General features: G+C 40.8%; 1 protein-coding gene across 1 annotated transcript in view; it reads right to left on the reverse strand.

Annotated features, from left to right (window-relative positions):
• Window positions 1-17,610, reverse strand: part of waplb (WAPL cohesin release factor b) — a 189,195-nt gene that overhangs the window by 95,053 nt on the left and 76,532 nt on the right. Inside the window, exons 3-4 of the mRNA XM_048616249.1 lie at window positions 11,132-12,199; window positions 2,237-2,346 (exon numbers count right to left, since the gene is read on the reverse strand). Coding sequence (XP_048472206.1) covers window positions 2,237-2,346; window positions 11,132-12,199 — 1,178 coding nt within the window. The remainder of the gene's footprint in view (window positions 1-2,236; window positions 2,347-11,131; window positions 12,200-17,610) is intronic.

The raw sequence follows: 17,610 nt of genomic DNA on the forward strand, positions 1-17,610 counted from the left end.
TTGGAGTCCCAGTGTAGTTCCCAGCTTTCTCCATTCCCTTTCCTCAAATATTTCATTTTTCATTGAACTTGCTGTGCTCAGGGCCACATTTTCCAGTAATTTCAGTTGTCAGGGTAACAATAGCTCTACGTATGGTGCACCATCCAATCCATGTGGTATACATATGCACTTCAAATATTTCTTCTTTGTTGTAGGTATAACATAGCTTTCTCTTTGTACAGCCCTACTGCCCTCCAGCCCTGGGGAGAATTACCATTCAGCACTGCATTGTTCTAGTAATAGCAGCCAGAATTATTCAGGGCACTCAATTACTAATGCATTTTAAAAGCAAATGTTTCTACATTCTACTAACCATTGAATACTACATTTACTAACAGACTTCATACACTTATCAATGAAGTGGCTCTTTGCCAAGTACAAACTCAAAGCTACCACTGGATGCTTGCAGTGACTAAATGCACCCTGTTATCAATTCTATCTCCCCATCTGGGTTTGGAGATAATGATGCTTGCTCAAACATGAAGTACTTCTCCACACTATTGTGCAATGGTGTTTTAGAATAAAGCAATACTCGGAGTACTTCATTCATTAGCCTCCAAACATACACTTTGCACCCTCTCAATGGCATAGCAGATTTTACTGAGTACAAGCTGTCTCCCCTCAATGCAAACCGTAATTTGACCCCAGATCCACTCAGGAGTTTAAATTATAATTGTTGCTGGGATGTGGGTGGCAATCCAAAGGCACTACTGATAGCCCATCACTTGTTGCTCTCAGGTCACTGCGAGACTACAGATGTATTAGGCCAGACTGTGGACAGTGACAGGTCCTACCTTGAATGACATCAAAATTACTACCTTATTAAAAATGCTTTCGTGGTCTACAGATTAAATTCAATTCCACAACTTTGTGGTATTTGAACAAATCTTCTTGCCAACTAATCCAACTCCAAAAACATTCACCACTCACTCACCTTTCCGAGAATTCCATAGATCTCTCAAACTGAAAGCACGGACAAACTGAATAATTCAAAGTGAGGGTGAAAGTGGGCAAAATCGTCACTGTGAAGCTTATTCTTTAGTGGAGAATATTTAATAATTACCAATTTTACTGCATTTATACAATTACCAGCTACTGTGGAGAATACTAAGTCTTAGATTCTGCCTTGGAACAATGAAGGCTAATCCGCCCTGACACCATCAGGCAGCTTGTTTGCAAACCAGCACAAAGTATCTTGGCAGGATCACAGAGGCCTTTATTGAGACAATGTGGAAATAATCTACTGCAGTCTGAAGTCAAAACTATTCACGTGACCAACACACACTAGAGCAGCAGCTGGATGCTCTGCCATTCCCTTCAGTTGCCAACTTCAGAAAGGTCATCGCTAGAGGTCTCAAGAAACCAGTTGTTTCTTTTTCTGTCTTCTCCTCTTCCTTCAGCACAGATCCCATTACATAGCAACACCAACACTATGGAGAAAGGTCACTAACAAACACTGGATGATCAAGCAACAAACAATTCAGGATTTAAAAACACAGCAAGGAACTGCAACAAAACAAGTCCTCTATCAATACAAGTTTCATTAAGCATTTCAAAGTCAGGGATAGTTTGATGGGGAGATGGACAGGGTCACTACATGCATTACTCTGACCCAGCATGTAAAGGAACACGGTCAGTGGCCAGAATATTAGAAAAACAGAAGCATGGTTCCCATAAGCCAAGTATAATTTTGTTGCTCGATCATAAATGTTACTGATGTGTCTTTTTTGCAGGGTCATGTCACCTTTGTCTCCTGAACAGTCAATTCAGGTGATCCCTGTATTAAAAACTGAAGTTGCTGGAAAAACTCAGTTCCGAGGAAGGGTCGCTGGACCTGAAACGTTAACTCAGGTTTCACTTCACAGATGCTGCCAGACCCGCTGAGCTTTTCCAGCAACTTCTGTTTTTGTTTCTGATTTATAGCATCTGCAGTTCTTTCGGTTTTTATTTGATCCCTGCATCAAGTTTGATACAACCTTTATATGTTTTAGATTTCTTATAATTGGAGACACATGCAAAGGAATAGAAAAACAGTAAAAATTTATTCATAGTCTTCAAGGGTCCATGGGACATACCTGGGTTGCCAAGCGAAACAAAGCCTGAACACTCAATATAAATAAAACACTCGATACTAATTGAGCACAGAAGCACAGGTCATCTTATGACACACAGTTTTTCAGCAGCCTGGAGGTCTTACCCGTTTAGGCCCATGGAAGATTTTCCTGGTATTTTCCTTGGCTTTTTCCTGTCTGTTCATTGGTTTCCTACCAGGATCGGAATTTGACTCATCACTGAATTCCAGGTAATCTGAAAGAGTCCAAATCGTCTGTCAACATGCTACACACATTGAAACAATGTTATTCATAATAGGATTACAAAACTGCTTGGTATCATGCTCTAAAGCAATCCAATGTTTAAAATAACATTCTGCAGTCCCAAAACTATTGATACTCAGGTGTAGTCAGTGATTACAAGTATTCAGTACTGACCGACAATAACAACTTCATCATAATTAGGATCACTCATTCACATGAAGTATTCAAGAAAGAATTCAAATCAAATACAGCATCAGTAAAATGTAGAAGCAGCAAAACAGAAAAAAATCAGAGTAGTTTTAAAAAAGAAACTTTTAAAAGCTTACAGCAGTTTATATTAGGGTTCTACAACTGATATGTTCTTGATTGACTATGCAGCAGCTCCACTCTTGGATTCCAGAACGAGACACCACATTTTCATAGAATCCTGTGCAAATGCAGAGATGCCAACCAGCCTGCACCTTGCATATCTCCCTTGTCCCAAATACACCTGCTGCTCTGAAATACATCACCAAGTCCCCGGCTTTAAAGTTATTCCTTAATATCCAGACCAATGTAACTTGATGTAAATTTTACTAGACTACAGGAATGGAGAGAACTTCAAACTAAACAGTGGGGTAAGAAATCATGAGGGAAGACACAAGTGAAGTGCTAAAGGAAAAAGACAACATAGGAAAGCAAGGTAGCAAGGAGAATAATAATAATCGAAGAATGGCAGAGAAAGCGTACATAATTGCAAGATTCTAGGTCACAGGAGCAGTAACTTGCCACGGTTGCAACATCCGAGTACCAGGTGGTGGCGATCAGGAAGCAGACAGCTCCTTCCTTTACCTTGCCGACTGAGCACAGCAGTCTCTCAATTCCCTTTGGAAGGGGAGCCTAGCTTTGAGATCATCCATCTTATTTCCAATGGCTTGATGCTTGCCAAGAATATGCTGAGGAGGGAGAAACTTGAAACCCCACAGTTTCAGTCTCACCAGAAATTAAGCATGAGGACCCAGTACAGAAAGTAGTGCGGTAATGGTCTGAAGCAATGAAAGATCTTCTACTGGACTGCTTACAGTCGATGAACTGATCCATATTCAACCTAAACAAGTACACCATTACTGTTACAGACTTCATTCGAAAGCGTGTAAAGGACTGCCTGCCAAGGAAGTTAATCTAAATGTACCCCAACCAGAAACCATGGATAAACTGGGAGATCCATTCCCTACTGAAGTCGAGGTCTGAGGTGCTCAAGTCAGGTAACCCTGACCTATACAGGAAATCTAGATGCAACTTTTGTAAAGCCATCCGAGATGCCAAAAGGCAACACCAAACGAAGCTTGAAACCCCAGACGAACCACATGGACACTCGTCATTTGTCGCAAGGCTTACATGACATAAGCTATAAAGTGAAAGTCAAGCAGAATCGTGGGCAACAATACATCCTTCCCTGATGAGTTCAAACGCATTTTACAATGCCTTTGAACAGAAGGTCAATGAAGGGATGTCACCTATCCCAACAGCCTTGGATACACCTCTACTCACGATCATCACTGCAGACGTTAGATTGGCCGTCTTGAGAGCAAACCCATGGAAAGAAACTGGTCCGGATGGAGTCCCTGGCTGAGCACTCCGATCATGTGCGGACCAGCTGGCAAGAGTATTCACTGACATCTTTAACCTCTCCTGACTGCAATCTGAAGTCCCCACCTGCTTCAAGAAGACCAACATCATCCCAATGCCAAAGCAAGATCATGCAGCATGCCTCGATGACTACCACCTGTCAGCTCTGATCTCCATAATTATGGAGTGCTTCGAGAGGTTAGTCATGGTTCACATCAACTCCAGCTGACCAAACTGCCTTGATCCTTTGCAATTTGCCTAATGGCACAACACGGCCACAGCAGACATCATCTTCCTGGCCCTACGCTCATCCCTGGAACATCTGAATAACAAGGATACCTACCTCAGGCTCCTACTTATTGACTACAGCTCTGCCTTCAACACCATGCATACCAGAATAGCAATAGCAAGATTATCTCAAATACCAGAGCGAAGCTAAGGTTGGAATAAGGAAGACCAAAAGAAAGCACGAAGAAAAGATGGCAGACTATGCTAAAAACAACTAATGAAATGTCCTTTAAACATACTAATAGCAAAAAATTAGTCAAGGTAGAGTGGAGACCAAAAGAGAGAAGTCGGGTAAGCTGCTTACTGAAGTAAAAGGTATGGCAGAGGTACTAAATAAGTACATTGCTTCTGTCTTCAGCAAACCAGAAATTGGTGACGGTGGCCTCGTTGAAAACGTGGGTGTTGAGCAACTATGTAGTATAATGCTAGATAAAGAAGAGTTGCTAAAAATGCTGGCAGCACTGGCAAACAATTTTAACGGTGAGACAGGAACTTTCAAAGTTGATTGGAGTAGACGGTTCGGAGGTAAAAGGATGTCTGACAACTGGGAGGTGTTCAAGAGTGTAATGACGAGAATTCAGAGGCATTGTGTTCCTGTTAGAGCGAAGGGCAAGGCTGGTACGATTAAGGAACAATGGATGAATAAAGATTGAGGTTCTAGTCAAGAATAAAGAGAATCTTATTTTACATACAGACAACATGATTCCATTGAATCTCTTAATCAATATAAATAATGCAGGGGCATTCTTAAGGGAGAAATCACGAAGGCAAAGAGGGGATATGAGATAGCTTTGGCAGATAAGATTAAGGATAATCCATAGAGATTCTATACAAACATTCAGAGCAAGAGGATAACTAGAGGGAGGGTAGGGCCTCAAAAGATCAAGTCTTTGCATGGAAGTGCCTGATGACTGGAGGGTGGCTAATGTTGTACCTTTGTTTAAGAAAGGTTGTACGGAGAAACCAGGGAACTATAGACCTGAGAGTGTGACTTCGGTTGTGGGTAAATTGTTGGAAGTGATTATAAAAGATAGGATTTATGGACATTTAGAGAGGCAATAATTGATTAGGGATAGTCAGTATGGTTTTGTGCGAACAAAATGGTCTCTCTCAAACTCGATTGAGATCGAAGAAGTTATCAAAAAGATTGATAACGGCAGAGCAGTAGACATTGTTCATTTGGATTTTAGTAAAGCCTTTGACAAGGTGATGTGGTAGACTAATTAGTAAAGTTAAGTCACACGGGATTCAGAGTGAGCTCGCCAACTGGATACATAGTTGGTTTAACAGCAGAAGGCAGTAATGGAGGAGGGTTGCGTTTCAGACTGGAGGCCTGTGACCAGTGGTGTTCCACAGGGGTCGGTTCTGGATCCTCTTCTGTTTGTCATTTAAATGAGTTAGATGAGAATAGTGAAGGCATGGTTAGTAAGTTTGTGGACAACACCAAAATTGGTGGCGTAGTAGACAGTGAAGGAGGTTTTCTAAGATTACAAAGGGATCTTGATTGAATGGGTCAATGGTCTGAAAAATGGCAGATGGAGTTCAATCTGGACAAATGTGAGGTTAAATGCAAGTTATTGCATTTTGGTACAATAAACAACGGTATGGGTCCTACAATTAATGGTAGGGCCTTGGGTAGTGTTGTAGAACAGAGGGATGAAGGGGTGCAGCAACATAATTCTTTGAAGTTTGCATCACATTTAGACAGGGTAGTTAAAAAGGCATTTGGCACGCTGTCCTTCATTGCTTCAGTCCTTTCAGTATTGTAGTTGGGAAGTCATGTTAAGGTTGTAGAGAACATTGGTGAGGCCTCTTTTGGAATACTGTGTTCCGGTCATGCAGTTATAGGAAGGATATTATCAAGCTGGAGAAGGTTCAGAAGAGATTTACCAGGATGTTGCCGGGTACGGAAGGTTTGACTTATAAAGAAAGGCTGGATAAGCTGAGACCTTTATCCACTGGAGTGTAGGAGGTTGACAGGCAACCTGATAGAAGCTTATAAAATAATGAGAGGTATAGATAGAGTTAATGGTAGTTGTCTTTTCTCTATAATGCGGAATTTCAAGACTAGGGGGCACATTTTTAAGGTAAGAGGAGAGAGATTTTAAAAAAGATGAGGTAAATTTTTTTTTTTTTTTTTACACAGAGGCTGGTTCAAGTGTGGAATGAACTTCCTGAGGAAGAGGAGGAAGCAAGTACGATTACAACGTTTAAAAGACATTTGGATGGATACATGTATAGGAAAGGTTTGAAGGGATATGGGCCAGGAGCAGGTAGGTGGGGCTAGTTTAGTTTGGGATTATGTTTGGCATGGACTGGCTGGACTGAAGGGTCTCTTTCTATGCTGTATGACTAAGGACAGAGGGATGAATTCTGTAGAAAAAAATTACCAATTAAAATTTACATAAACCCTGTAAAACACAGGTACTTAACAACCTAAGTAATTTAAAAAGGACAGGTCGGGAACCAATGTCCTGGAGGAGTATTTGCTAGTGCATTTGGAGATAATTTAAACAAATTGTTGGGGTGCGTGTATGCATACATGCGTGCCAACCGATATAAAGGGACAGAAGAGAGGGAACTAAGGGCCAAGATAAAACGAAGTAAGAAAAATTAAGACAGAGGATTCATTCAAACAGAGTCACATGGAAAATAGTACAAACAGACTAAAGATGTTAAAAAGGCAATACTTAAGGCCTTGTGCCTTAATGCATGGAGTATTCACGATAAAGTGGAGGAATCAGTCGCACAAAGAGACATAAATGAGGTGATATTGTTGGAATTATGGAGATGTGAGGCTGCATGGTGACAAGGGACAGGAACTAAATATCCAAGGCTACTCAGTTTTTAGGAAGGACACACAAAAATGGAAAAGCAGCTGGTGTAGCATTGCGAATTAAAATGGAAATTAACACAATATAGTGAGGAAGAATATTAGCTCCAGGGAAGTGGAACCCTTATGAGTAGAGCTTAGAAACACCAAGGAGCTGAAAACGATAGTGGAGGTACTATTTAGACACCCCAAACTGCAGTGGTAATGTTGGGGAAAGCATTAAGCAGGAATTCAGAGACGCAAGCAATAATGGTACAGCTGTAATAATGGGCAACTTTAATCTGTATACAGATCGGGCAAATCAAATCAGTAACAATATTGCAAAGGAAGGATTCCCAAGTGTATATGGGATGGTTTTCCGGATCAAATGAGGAACCATCCAGAGAACAGAATATCCCAAACTGCGTAATAAAAAGGGATAATTGTCAATCTAGCTGCATAAGGCCTCTTGGGGAAGACTGACCTTGTTATGGTAGAATTCCTCATCAAGATGGAGAGTGACATAGTTGATAGAGAGATTACAGTCTTGAATCTAAATAGACTACAATGGTATGATGCGCAAGATGCCTATTTGAGGAGAACATGGATGAAGTGCAGCAATTGTTCATTCCTTTCTGGCACAAAAGTAAAATGGGAATGTTAGCCCCACCATGGCTAACAAGAGGATCAGGAATAGTATTAGATCCAAGTAATTTGATCAAATTATCTAACTGATCAACTTGTATGTCAGAAATTGGCCAGGAAAAACAACAGACCTGAGGATTGAGAATGGTTCAAATTTCAACGAAGGAGATTGCTTGAGGAGGAAAATTGAGTAAGCGTTTAAGCTTGTGGCAAAGATACAAATTGATTCTATAGGCACAAGAGAAAAAAAAGATTCTTGAAGAGAAATCAAAGTCCCTTGCAAAGAGGGAATAGGGCAAGGTAAAATGGGAAGCAAAGATAGTAGACCAATTAAATACATACTTTGGTTCTGTTTTCACAAAGGAGGACACAAATAATGTCCCAAAAATGTTGGGGAACATAGGATCTAGTGAGAGGGAAGAACCAAAGGAAATCTGTACGAGCATGCAAAGTGTGTTCTGGAAATTTATATCAATAAATCTCTAGGGCCCTCTAAACTACGTCCCAAAATACTTAAATGACCGTAGAAATTACGGGTACATTGGCGGTCATCTTTTAAGATTCTGTAGACTCTAGAACAGTTCCCATGGATTGGGGCGGGGCAGGCGGCTAGCTAACGTAACACCACATTTTTTAAAAAATGGAGGTAGAGAGAAAGCAGGGGATTCAAGATCACTTAGCCTAACATCGACAGGAGGGAAAATGCTAAGAAGTCCATTATACAAGATTTAATGACGGAAGAGTAATAAGATTGGACAGAGTCAGCATGGATTTGAGAGAGAGAAATTATCCAATGATGCAACTAGTTGAATGGATACAGAGGAAGTCAATGGATGTGATTTGTTGGACTTTTGGAAGGCTGTGGATACAGCCCCACAAGAGATTAGCATGTAAAATTAAAGAGTATGGGATTGGGGGTAGTGCAGTGTGGAGTGGGGGGGAATGAGTAGGAGGAGGAATCTCAGAAACCTATAAAATTCTAACAGGATGAGACAGGCTAACTGCAGGAAGGAGTCCAGATCCAAAGCTTACAGTTTAAGGATAAAGGGTAAGCCATTTAGGACTGAGATAAGTAGAGCTGTCTTCACCAAGACAGTAGTGAGCCTGTAGGCTTTTCTGCCACAGAAAGCAGTTGAGGTCAAAACATTGAAATGTCTTCCTGAAGAAATTAGATATTGTTCAGGCAGTTATGGTAAAATGGGTACGGGGAGAAAGCAAGAACACGGTACCGAGTTGGATGATCAGCCATGATTATATTGAATGACACAGCAAGCTTGAAGGGTTGAATGGCCCACTCCTACTCCTATTTCCTATTTTTTTTTACTTTATTCATTCACGGGATGAGGGCATCGCTGGCTCGGCAGCATTTATTGCCCATCCCTGATTGCCCAGAGGGCAGTTAAGAGTCAACCACATTGCTGTGGGTCTGGAGTCACATGTAGGCCAGACCAGGTCAGTATGGCAGGTTCCTTCCCTAAAAAGGACATTAGTGAACCAGATGGGTTTTTCCAACAATCAGCAATGGGTTCATGGTCATCATTAGACTCTTAATTCCAGATATTTATTGAAATCAAATTCCACCATCTGCCGTGGCAGGATTCAAACCCAGGTCCCCAGAACATTAATCGGGGTCTCTGAATTAACAGTCCAGCGATAATACCACTAGGCCATCACTTCCCCTTGTGTGTCTTTGTGTCTATCCACTACATGTAAAGGTAATTGAGAGTCCATGGTGGTTAAGGTAGTATATTAGAATGGAAAGAGCATTAGCTAATATAAGAATTATGTTAGGATGGGGCATGTTCAAGATAGCAGCCTATAACCAGTACTGCAGGGATCAGTGCCACAATTATTTACAGTTTACATCAATGACTCAGAGGAGGGAAGTAAATTTACTCTTGCCAAGTTTGTGGATTACACTAGGTTAGATGGGGAGGCACAGAAGGATGAAATAAAGTCTGCAGAGGACTAGAAGCAGAATGGGTGAGTGGATAAAAAAAAAAAACTGGTAGATGGAATATAATATGGGAAAATGAGGTTATGCACTTTGGCAGAAGAGAGGTGTTGAATATTATCTAAATAGAGAGACTATGGACAGTTGCAGTACAGGGGATTTTGGGAGCCCTCACGCTTAAAACACAAAAATTTTATCCAGGTAATAAAGACGACAAAAAGAATGTCTGCCTTTATTTCAAAGGGAATGGAACACAAAAGTAGGGAAATCTTGTCAAAACTATACAAAGCACTAGTTGGGCCACACATAATATATTTCCGAAGATGGGTCAAGACCCGAAACGTCAGCTTTCCTGCTCCTCTGATGCTGCTTGGCTTGCTGTGTTCATCCAGCTCTACACCTTGTTATCTCAGATTCTCCAACATCGGCAGCTCCTACTATCTCTATAATACATTTCAATAGTTTTGGTCTACTTACTTAAGGAAAGCTATATTGACATTGGAGGCAATCCAGATCATGTTCACTTAGTGAGTCCTGGGTATTTCCTTATGAAGAGAAATTGAGTTGATTGAACTTGTACCTATTGGAGCTCAGAAAAGCCTGTGGCAACCTTATTGAAACATACAAGATTAGGGGGCTTGACAGTAATTGTGGAAAGATGGTTTTCCCTCGTAGGAGAGTCTAGGATCAGGGGGCATCATCTCAGGATAAGGGGTCATCCATTTAAGACAGACAAGGAGGATTTGTTCTCTCAGAGCAGAGTCCTTCACCACAGAGGGCTGTCAATGCTATATTAATTATATTCAAGGCTAAGATAGACAGACTTTTAATCAGTAAGAAAATAAAGGCTTACAAGGAAAAGCAGGAAAAGGGGTTTTGAAGATTTTCAGATCAGCCATGCTCTCAACAAATGGCAGAGTAAACTTGATGGTCTGACATGACTACTTCTGCTCCTGTGTGCTCTGGCTCAATTGTCTAAACTTACAACAGATTCACCAGAACAAGAACATTGTCTCATGAGATTAATGTACAGGAGCACATTGTGCAACATTAACTTAACGTCAGTGCTTCAATATGCTGTAGTATGACACAGACTCCTACAGCACAGAGACAGGTCCTTTGGCCCAAATGGGTCCATGCCGAAGAACTCCAGACTGGCACAGAAACACTAGCAAGGTAATAAGCCTGTAGCAAATATATGTATGCATCTGGAAACTGCTAGTTTAATACTAAATATCTGTGAACATCATCTTTCACCAAGTGCAAGATGATGTAAATTAGCTACAATCTAATTAAATAATAGAACAAAACAGAGCCTGAATGGTCTACTTTTGCATCTGTACTTCTATTTGCAAGGAGGCTCACCCAGACTGAATCCAACGACTTTGCAACAATGGAAGTGGATACAATGCAAAGACGATTTAAAATTTTAACGCAAGACATTTAGTTTCGGATCCGTCCGTGACCCACCTGTATTAGTGCTGTCCTGAGACTGCGGCTGGCTACTCTGAGAGTCACCTGTCGACTCAGAGCCCGACAAGAGTTCCACCATTTCACCCATTCTTGTTGATGCTTTTTTCTTGCATCTACCTTCAGAGTCAGTGCTCTCATCCTCGTCAGAACTCTCACTTAGATCATCAAAACCAAAGTACTTGATTTTATAGTTGGCAGCACCTCCAGTGGATTGGAGAGAATCTTCCTCTCCCTCCTGTTCATCAAACCCAAAGAACTCCAGCTTCGCATCCTTTTTGGATTTGGAATGGGTTGGCCGGAATCGGACCGTTGTCTTACTTGCAGCAGCTTCTGTTTTTTTCCGCAACCGGCCAGCTTCTCCCAGGTCAGCTGGACTAGTGGTGAACTCATCCATACTACGGTCTGTGGTGTCCTGAAGTGTGACGTTACAAGGTGACAGATACGATGAGGGCAAGGTGATAGTGTCTTTTGCAGTCCGAGCTGTAGATGTCTTTCCTGTTGTCCCTGATGAAATTTTGGTATCTGGTTTTAGGCTTTCCTTACCCAATGTCAGATCAGCATGTGCAGACTTCCCAGTGCCATCAATTACTTTATCAAAGTTTGTCATGCCAGCAACTCCTGGTTTACCTTTATTCGAACGACAATATGTCCTGCAGTTTGATCTAAGGGGCTGGGAATCATTCTCCATCTCCTCATCTTTAAAGCTGGGATGTTCCACCCGTCCAAATGTCCCTTGGTTACTTTTTATTTCCAAAGGCTTGTTGGGATTTAAGGAAGTGCCTCCCTGACGGCCCTGCTTGCAGTCGGAGGCTTCATTTTTCACAAAGGGCATACGGCCAAGTCCACCAACCCATGGCTGGGACTCTGTCCTCTGAAGTATTTCAGAGGGGGAACCTGAGCTCTTCATTATCTCATCACAACTATCTGATGACAATCCATCAGTTTTAAAGTCAGTCAACATTGGACTAGGTGCCTTAGATTTCTTTTCATTTTCATTTGCGTTCTTGTTCTTAGGAAAACAAATTTTCTCAATTCCTTCTCTGAATGGATCTCGGTGTTTCACTTCTGTAGAACAAAAAGAAAACAAATTTTTTTTAGCAGACTGACAAATTCCAATTCATACAGCTTTCTCATCCTTAACAGCAACTGCACTTTATTTAAGTCACAATTTCAAATTTCTCCTTTGCTTAGCCATCTGCCATCACAATTATTTGGAGGTTTAAGTTCTTCCTCTAGTCCTAAAGGACAGTTTACTGGAGTAATTTTATTATACAAGCAGTAGCCCACAATTAGCCATGATCCACAAGATACTTCAAAGTCATGGAAAGAACAAAAAGTCATGAAAGGAGTTGCAACTCTTACCCTACGTCAATCCATCTTTCTCTGAGGCTGTCACAATTATTTATTTACAAACCCAGCGGCTTAGACTCTAAATGCAAAGGCCAATTTCTACTGCTTGTAGGATCTTGCCTTGAAATGAGATGAAGAGCCAGTTGATTAAATTTCAGTAGGCTTAGTTATGGAAAGAATTGCCCATCCTTCAGATAGCACTATGAGATCTACAACTTTCAACATGCCCCACCCAAAAAACAGCATTATTGATGGTGTACTACGCCAACTGTGACTTCACCTCGAGTCCCACTGCAAGACTTTAACCCAATCTTGAATAGAACAACATACACAAGGCATAGGTATTAGTCTGTATGGCATTTCTTAATGTATGCTCAATATACACTCGTCTCATTTCTGAATTGAGTTGAACAAGTTGGAAAAAAGATACAAACAGAGCTCCTATGCTGGGCATTGTTTCTTTCAATACTTTCCTTAAAACAGCAAAATGCAAAATGCGCAGATAATAGAACTCTAAAGTTAACATAAGTTGATTTTCATGCCACTCAAAACTCCTAGTCTAATTAAGTGTCCAAGTGAGAAAATATAACTTTCATTTAGGAGCTCATAAGAGATCGATTAATAATCAAAACCACTTAATCCTTATTGCAAAGTGTCTTAATCAGCAATTGAATTGTATTCAAAAGATCCACTGAATAACAATGTTATTTAGAAACAGAAAGCAGAAGACCACTCGATAGCAATGAGACCAGATTCTAAGATTGGATGCTCTGAACATAAAATTTCCTACTCAAAAGGTAATGACAAAGGTTAATATTGTATTTGAGGCATTAAAGGCCTTTTGTGAAGAGAGGAAAAGGTTATAAAGGGTAGTGTTACATCTATTCCCATCACAAGCTATCCAAGAATCAAATGAACTCAATAGGAAAGGCTGAGGCACTCTTGACAGTGGCAATGCCCCTCCCTCTGAGTTAGGACACCTGGGTTCAAGTCCCACCTGCTCTAGAGGTGCGTAATAACATCTCTGTGCAGATTGATTAGAAGATATCTAGAAAAGGTTGATGGTTTAATGGTCAAATAGCTAGATATCGCACACTATTGGGGTCACTTCAACAAGATGCTATAGCATCACTGCATTATGCCCCAGGAACAGGAAATTGAGGAAGGAGAACTGGAAAGGTTTTGAATGTGTAATGATAAACAGTAAAATTACCGGACCCAATTATAGCCGAAGGTACACCCCCATTATTCAGCAGAAATAAATTAATGATTTTATGAACAGATTTTACAGTGATGGAGTGGTTATTAACAGAATTTATTCATTTTAAGAAAATCATTAAAGTTTAACCCTCTGGTGTCTTAAAGTGAGCTAATTCCAAAGTGAAACCTGGAGAAGAATCATTGAAAAAAAGTCACTCATGGCTGTTGGTGCCAGCAAGTTTGTACAAGGGCAGCACAGCAGCAGCAGCAGCACTTGTGCAGAGTGGAAAATAACTCTCTAAACCACTCAGTGAAAGCAGTACAAAGTCCTTTTCAGTTGGCAGGCCAAAATTATTTATCAACGTTCCACTAAGCAGCCAGCATCAATACAAACACAAAGCTTAAAGTTTCAACTTTGGAATGAACTGAAAAATCTTACAGCTCTTATTTCCAGTTGGTAACACATTTTTGTGCATTTGGAAATAGCCTCAGCGAGTTTTAATATACTGGATTGAAAGTATATTTTTCAAAATACATACTTTAGCTACAGAGCAACTCAGAGACTGAGAGTTCTCATCACCTGCAAATCACGAGTCGAGAGTGAAGGAATATTCACTACTTGCTGCTACAATACTCAAGGCAGCGCTGGGCATTCACTGTCACTGGGTAAAAATCCTGGAACTCCTTCTCTAACAGCATTGTGGGTTTACCTACACCAAATAGTCTACAGCACTGCATGAAGGCAGCTCGCCACCTTCTCAAGGGCAACTAAGGAAGGGGCGTAAACACTGGCCCAGCTAGCGATGCCTACATTGTGAACAAACGAATAAAAAATTCAAAAGTCATTACCTTTTAAAGTATGCTATAAAAAGATTGTATCCTCATAACATTGCTCAGTAAAACTAAAATTTTCAAGCACCCAGTACCAATGAGACGATCCTTGGAAATATCCATGAATTAACAGCAGTGCCATTCCAGTCAGTTTCAAACAGATGTTGTGGGATATTTCTGTCACTGGTCAGATTCAGTGTAACAAACAAAACTGTGGTGCATCATAGGCAAATCATATTTCCACTGCAATGGGTTTGCTGGTTAACCCAACATAATAAGCAAGTCCAGCACGGGCATCATTTTATATTAAAAAAACAAAAACGTTAAAAAATGTTAATTCAAGAAATTTTCAACAGTCTAAAGGAATATTTTCCACTTGCTTGGATCGGTGCAGTCATAACGCTGAGGTTCGGTATAATTCTGAGCAAAGTCGCCCATATTCTGACTTCACCATCCACTCCATTTACCACTGGCACAATGCTGTTGTAGTCCACACAACAATTCATTTAGATTGTTTTCGCAGTACCTCTCAAACCTTTGACTTTTACAACCTACAATGTAGTAGAGACAATGGGAACACCAGTCTTCACATTCTTGGAGTTTTGATGAATGTTGTGATGTTTCAGTAACCAAACTTTAAATTAGTGCGCTCAACAATTTGAATGTATTCCAGTCAATAATAAATTCTAGCAGCGTGGTTAGTTTTTATGACCAATTACTGATCAATAAAGATCCTCTCTCAACTCTATAGGCATCCAACCTTATGCCTGATCAAATGAGAAAATAAGAAAAAAATTATATCTTGGGACTGGGAAACTGTAAATGTTCTGCAGGCCATGGTATGAACACCCATGGATTAGTACAGGGACAACAGGAGAAGATAACATTGCATGGTAATATTAGGCGGTAGGCGGTATGCGTTTGAGTAAAATGATCCCAGAAACAGAATGCCAGATGGCTACTGAGTCACATAGTTTGCAATTTCAAAACGGGAATAGGAATTTGAGCACTATAAATGTGAGCTGTAAATTTTTGTGGAATTGGATCTCAGATTGCTCTTTTGCATTTGTGCTCAAATAAAATTTTTGCTTACTTGAACCCCACAGATTCCAGCATGGTAATTTTCACCACAATAATTAGAGTTTTTGTGGGACAGGAGAAAAATTCATTACAGATTTGATAACATATGGACTGTGGGATGGCTAGCCTAGTTCCATGTTTATGTCCTTAATGCTTATTAATCTAAGTGATGGATTTGCAAGGGGGATGTATTTAAGCTTAAGTAAATAACTTCTCTGACCAAGACTGTTCTCTTCCCACCCTCCACCCCCACCTTAAATGAAATGGATGGTAGAGTCTCCATGCTATTGAAAATGACTCAGGTGTCCCTTTATAGTTTGATTGTCCTTCCATTCCAGATCTCTCCAACAAACATTCATATTTTGCTCTTGTATTCTAAACTTAGGCAAATTTTGTTTTCTGCTTTATCTAGCTGGCATAAAGCTTCCCCCTCACTTTCTGCCCTGGTGCTTCAAGTATCTTTCCACACTGCCCACTCAAGCACAAACAAAGTCAGATGGTTTCTTCCTTTCCCTTGAACATGTCCCTGACGCATCAGCTTCTGCTGGCCAACTCCAAGCTGTTCTTGCACCTAATTTCTGCTACAGCATTCATGAACAGCTTAATTAGTGGAGGCAACATTCATTTTGGGCAGGAGGGAGAAAATGGGGAGACCATTTCACTAGAAACTCAGACATGGATACTTTGGTTATGAAAGTACAACCACAATGGTCAGATGACATGAGAGTCTCAGATGAATAAATCCTGAAAATGGACTTGTGCTCAGCTTGTGGTTAATCAGAGATGAAAAGGATAAAAAGCAAACAATGTTAACTCAATGGACCTAAGGGGGAATAATTTAAAGATAAGCAAGACTGAAAAGAAATGATCCATGGAGGCCCTGCCTATAAAGGCCTGTTACCTTGCTGAGTCCTGAAGAGAACTTGCTTTAAAAACAAAATCAAGAGTCAACCTGCATGTCCTAATTTCCACTAAAAACAGTCTCAAAGACATCACTGTAGAAAGTATGTCAAGTTTCAACTTCATGTCTATTTTTTAGTGATGTTTAAGAAGGTTAGGTGATAATCAATCTACTTTATTTAAAGAACAACTAAATAATTAAACATTGTGTTTATCTTGATATTTTTCTCTCAATAGCATCCTGTCTTTTAAAGCATTTCTCAGTTTCTGACCTTCACACTTGGGATCGTATGAGGGCTCAATGTATTGTGGTTGCCCTCTTGTTATTCCTGTCAATTTCTGACAAGATACCGGAACTGAACCAAGATGATCAAAACAGGAGTTTGAATTTTCAGAGAATAAAATGGAGAACCACTATACTAACTTAAAATGCTCCAAGCCATAATAAAAGGTTAACAAATAAAAACCAAAAGAACTGCAGATGCTGTAAATCAGGAACAAAAACAAAGTTGCTGGAAAAGCTCAGCAGGTCTAGCAGCATCTGTGAAGGAGAAAACAGAGTTAATGTTTCGGGTCCGGTGACCCTTCCTCAGAACGGATGGTGGCTGGGAAAATGTCAGTTTACATGCAGAAAACAGGGAGGTGGGTGGGGTAGGGAGTAAATGATCGGCTAGAGTCCAAAGAGAGAGAAAGACAGTTGGACAGACAAAGGAGCTGATAACGATCAGGCTGGGAGGGTGAATAGTTGTTAATGGGGACGGTTAGTGACTGACAACAGGGGGTGTGTAATGGCAGTCTATGTGGTAACAAGGCCTGGTGCGTGGGGTGGGGGGCTGGGACACGGGAGAGTTTAGGCCCTAAAATGATCGGACTCAATATTGAGTCCGGAGGGCAGTAGGGTCCCCAAGCGGAAAATGAGGTGTTGTTCCTCCAGCTTGCGTTGGGCTTCACTGGAACACTGCAGCAAGCCAGAGACAGAGATGTTGGCCAGGGAACAGGGTGGTGCATTGAAATGGCAGGCAACAGGTAGTTCAGAGACAACAAGGTGCAGGGCTGGATGAACACAGCAGGCCAAGCAGCATCATAGGAGCAGAGAGGCTGACGTTTCGGGCCTA

The sequence above is a fragment of the Rhincodon typus genome, chromosome 34 (genome assembly GCF_021869965.1).
Source record: "Rhincodon typus isolate 14 chromosome 34, sRhiTyp1.1, whole genome shotgun sequence".
NCBI classification, from domain to species: domain Eukaryota; kingdom Metazoa; phylum Chordata; class Chondrichthyes; order Orectolobiformes; family Rhincodontidae; genus Rhincodon; species Rhincodon typus.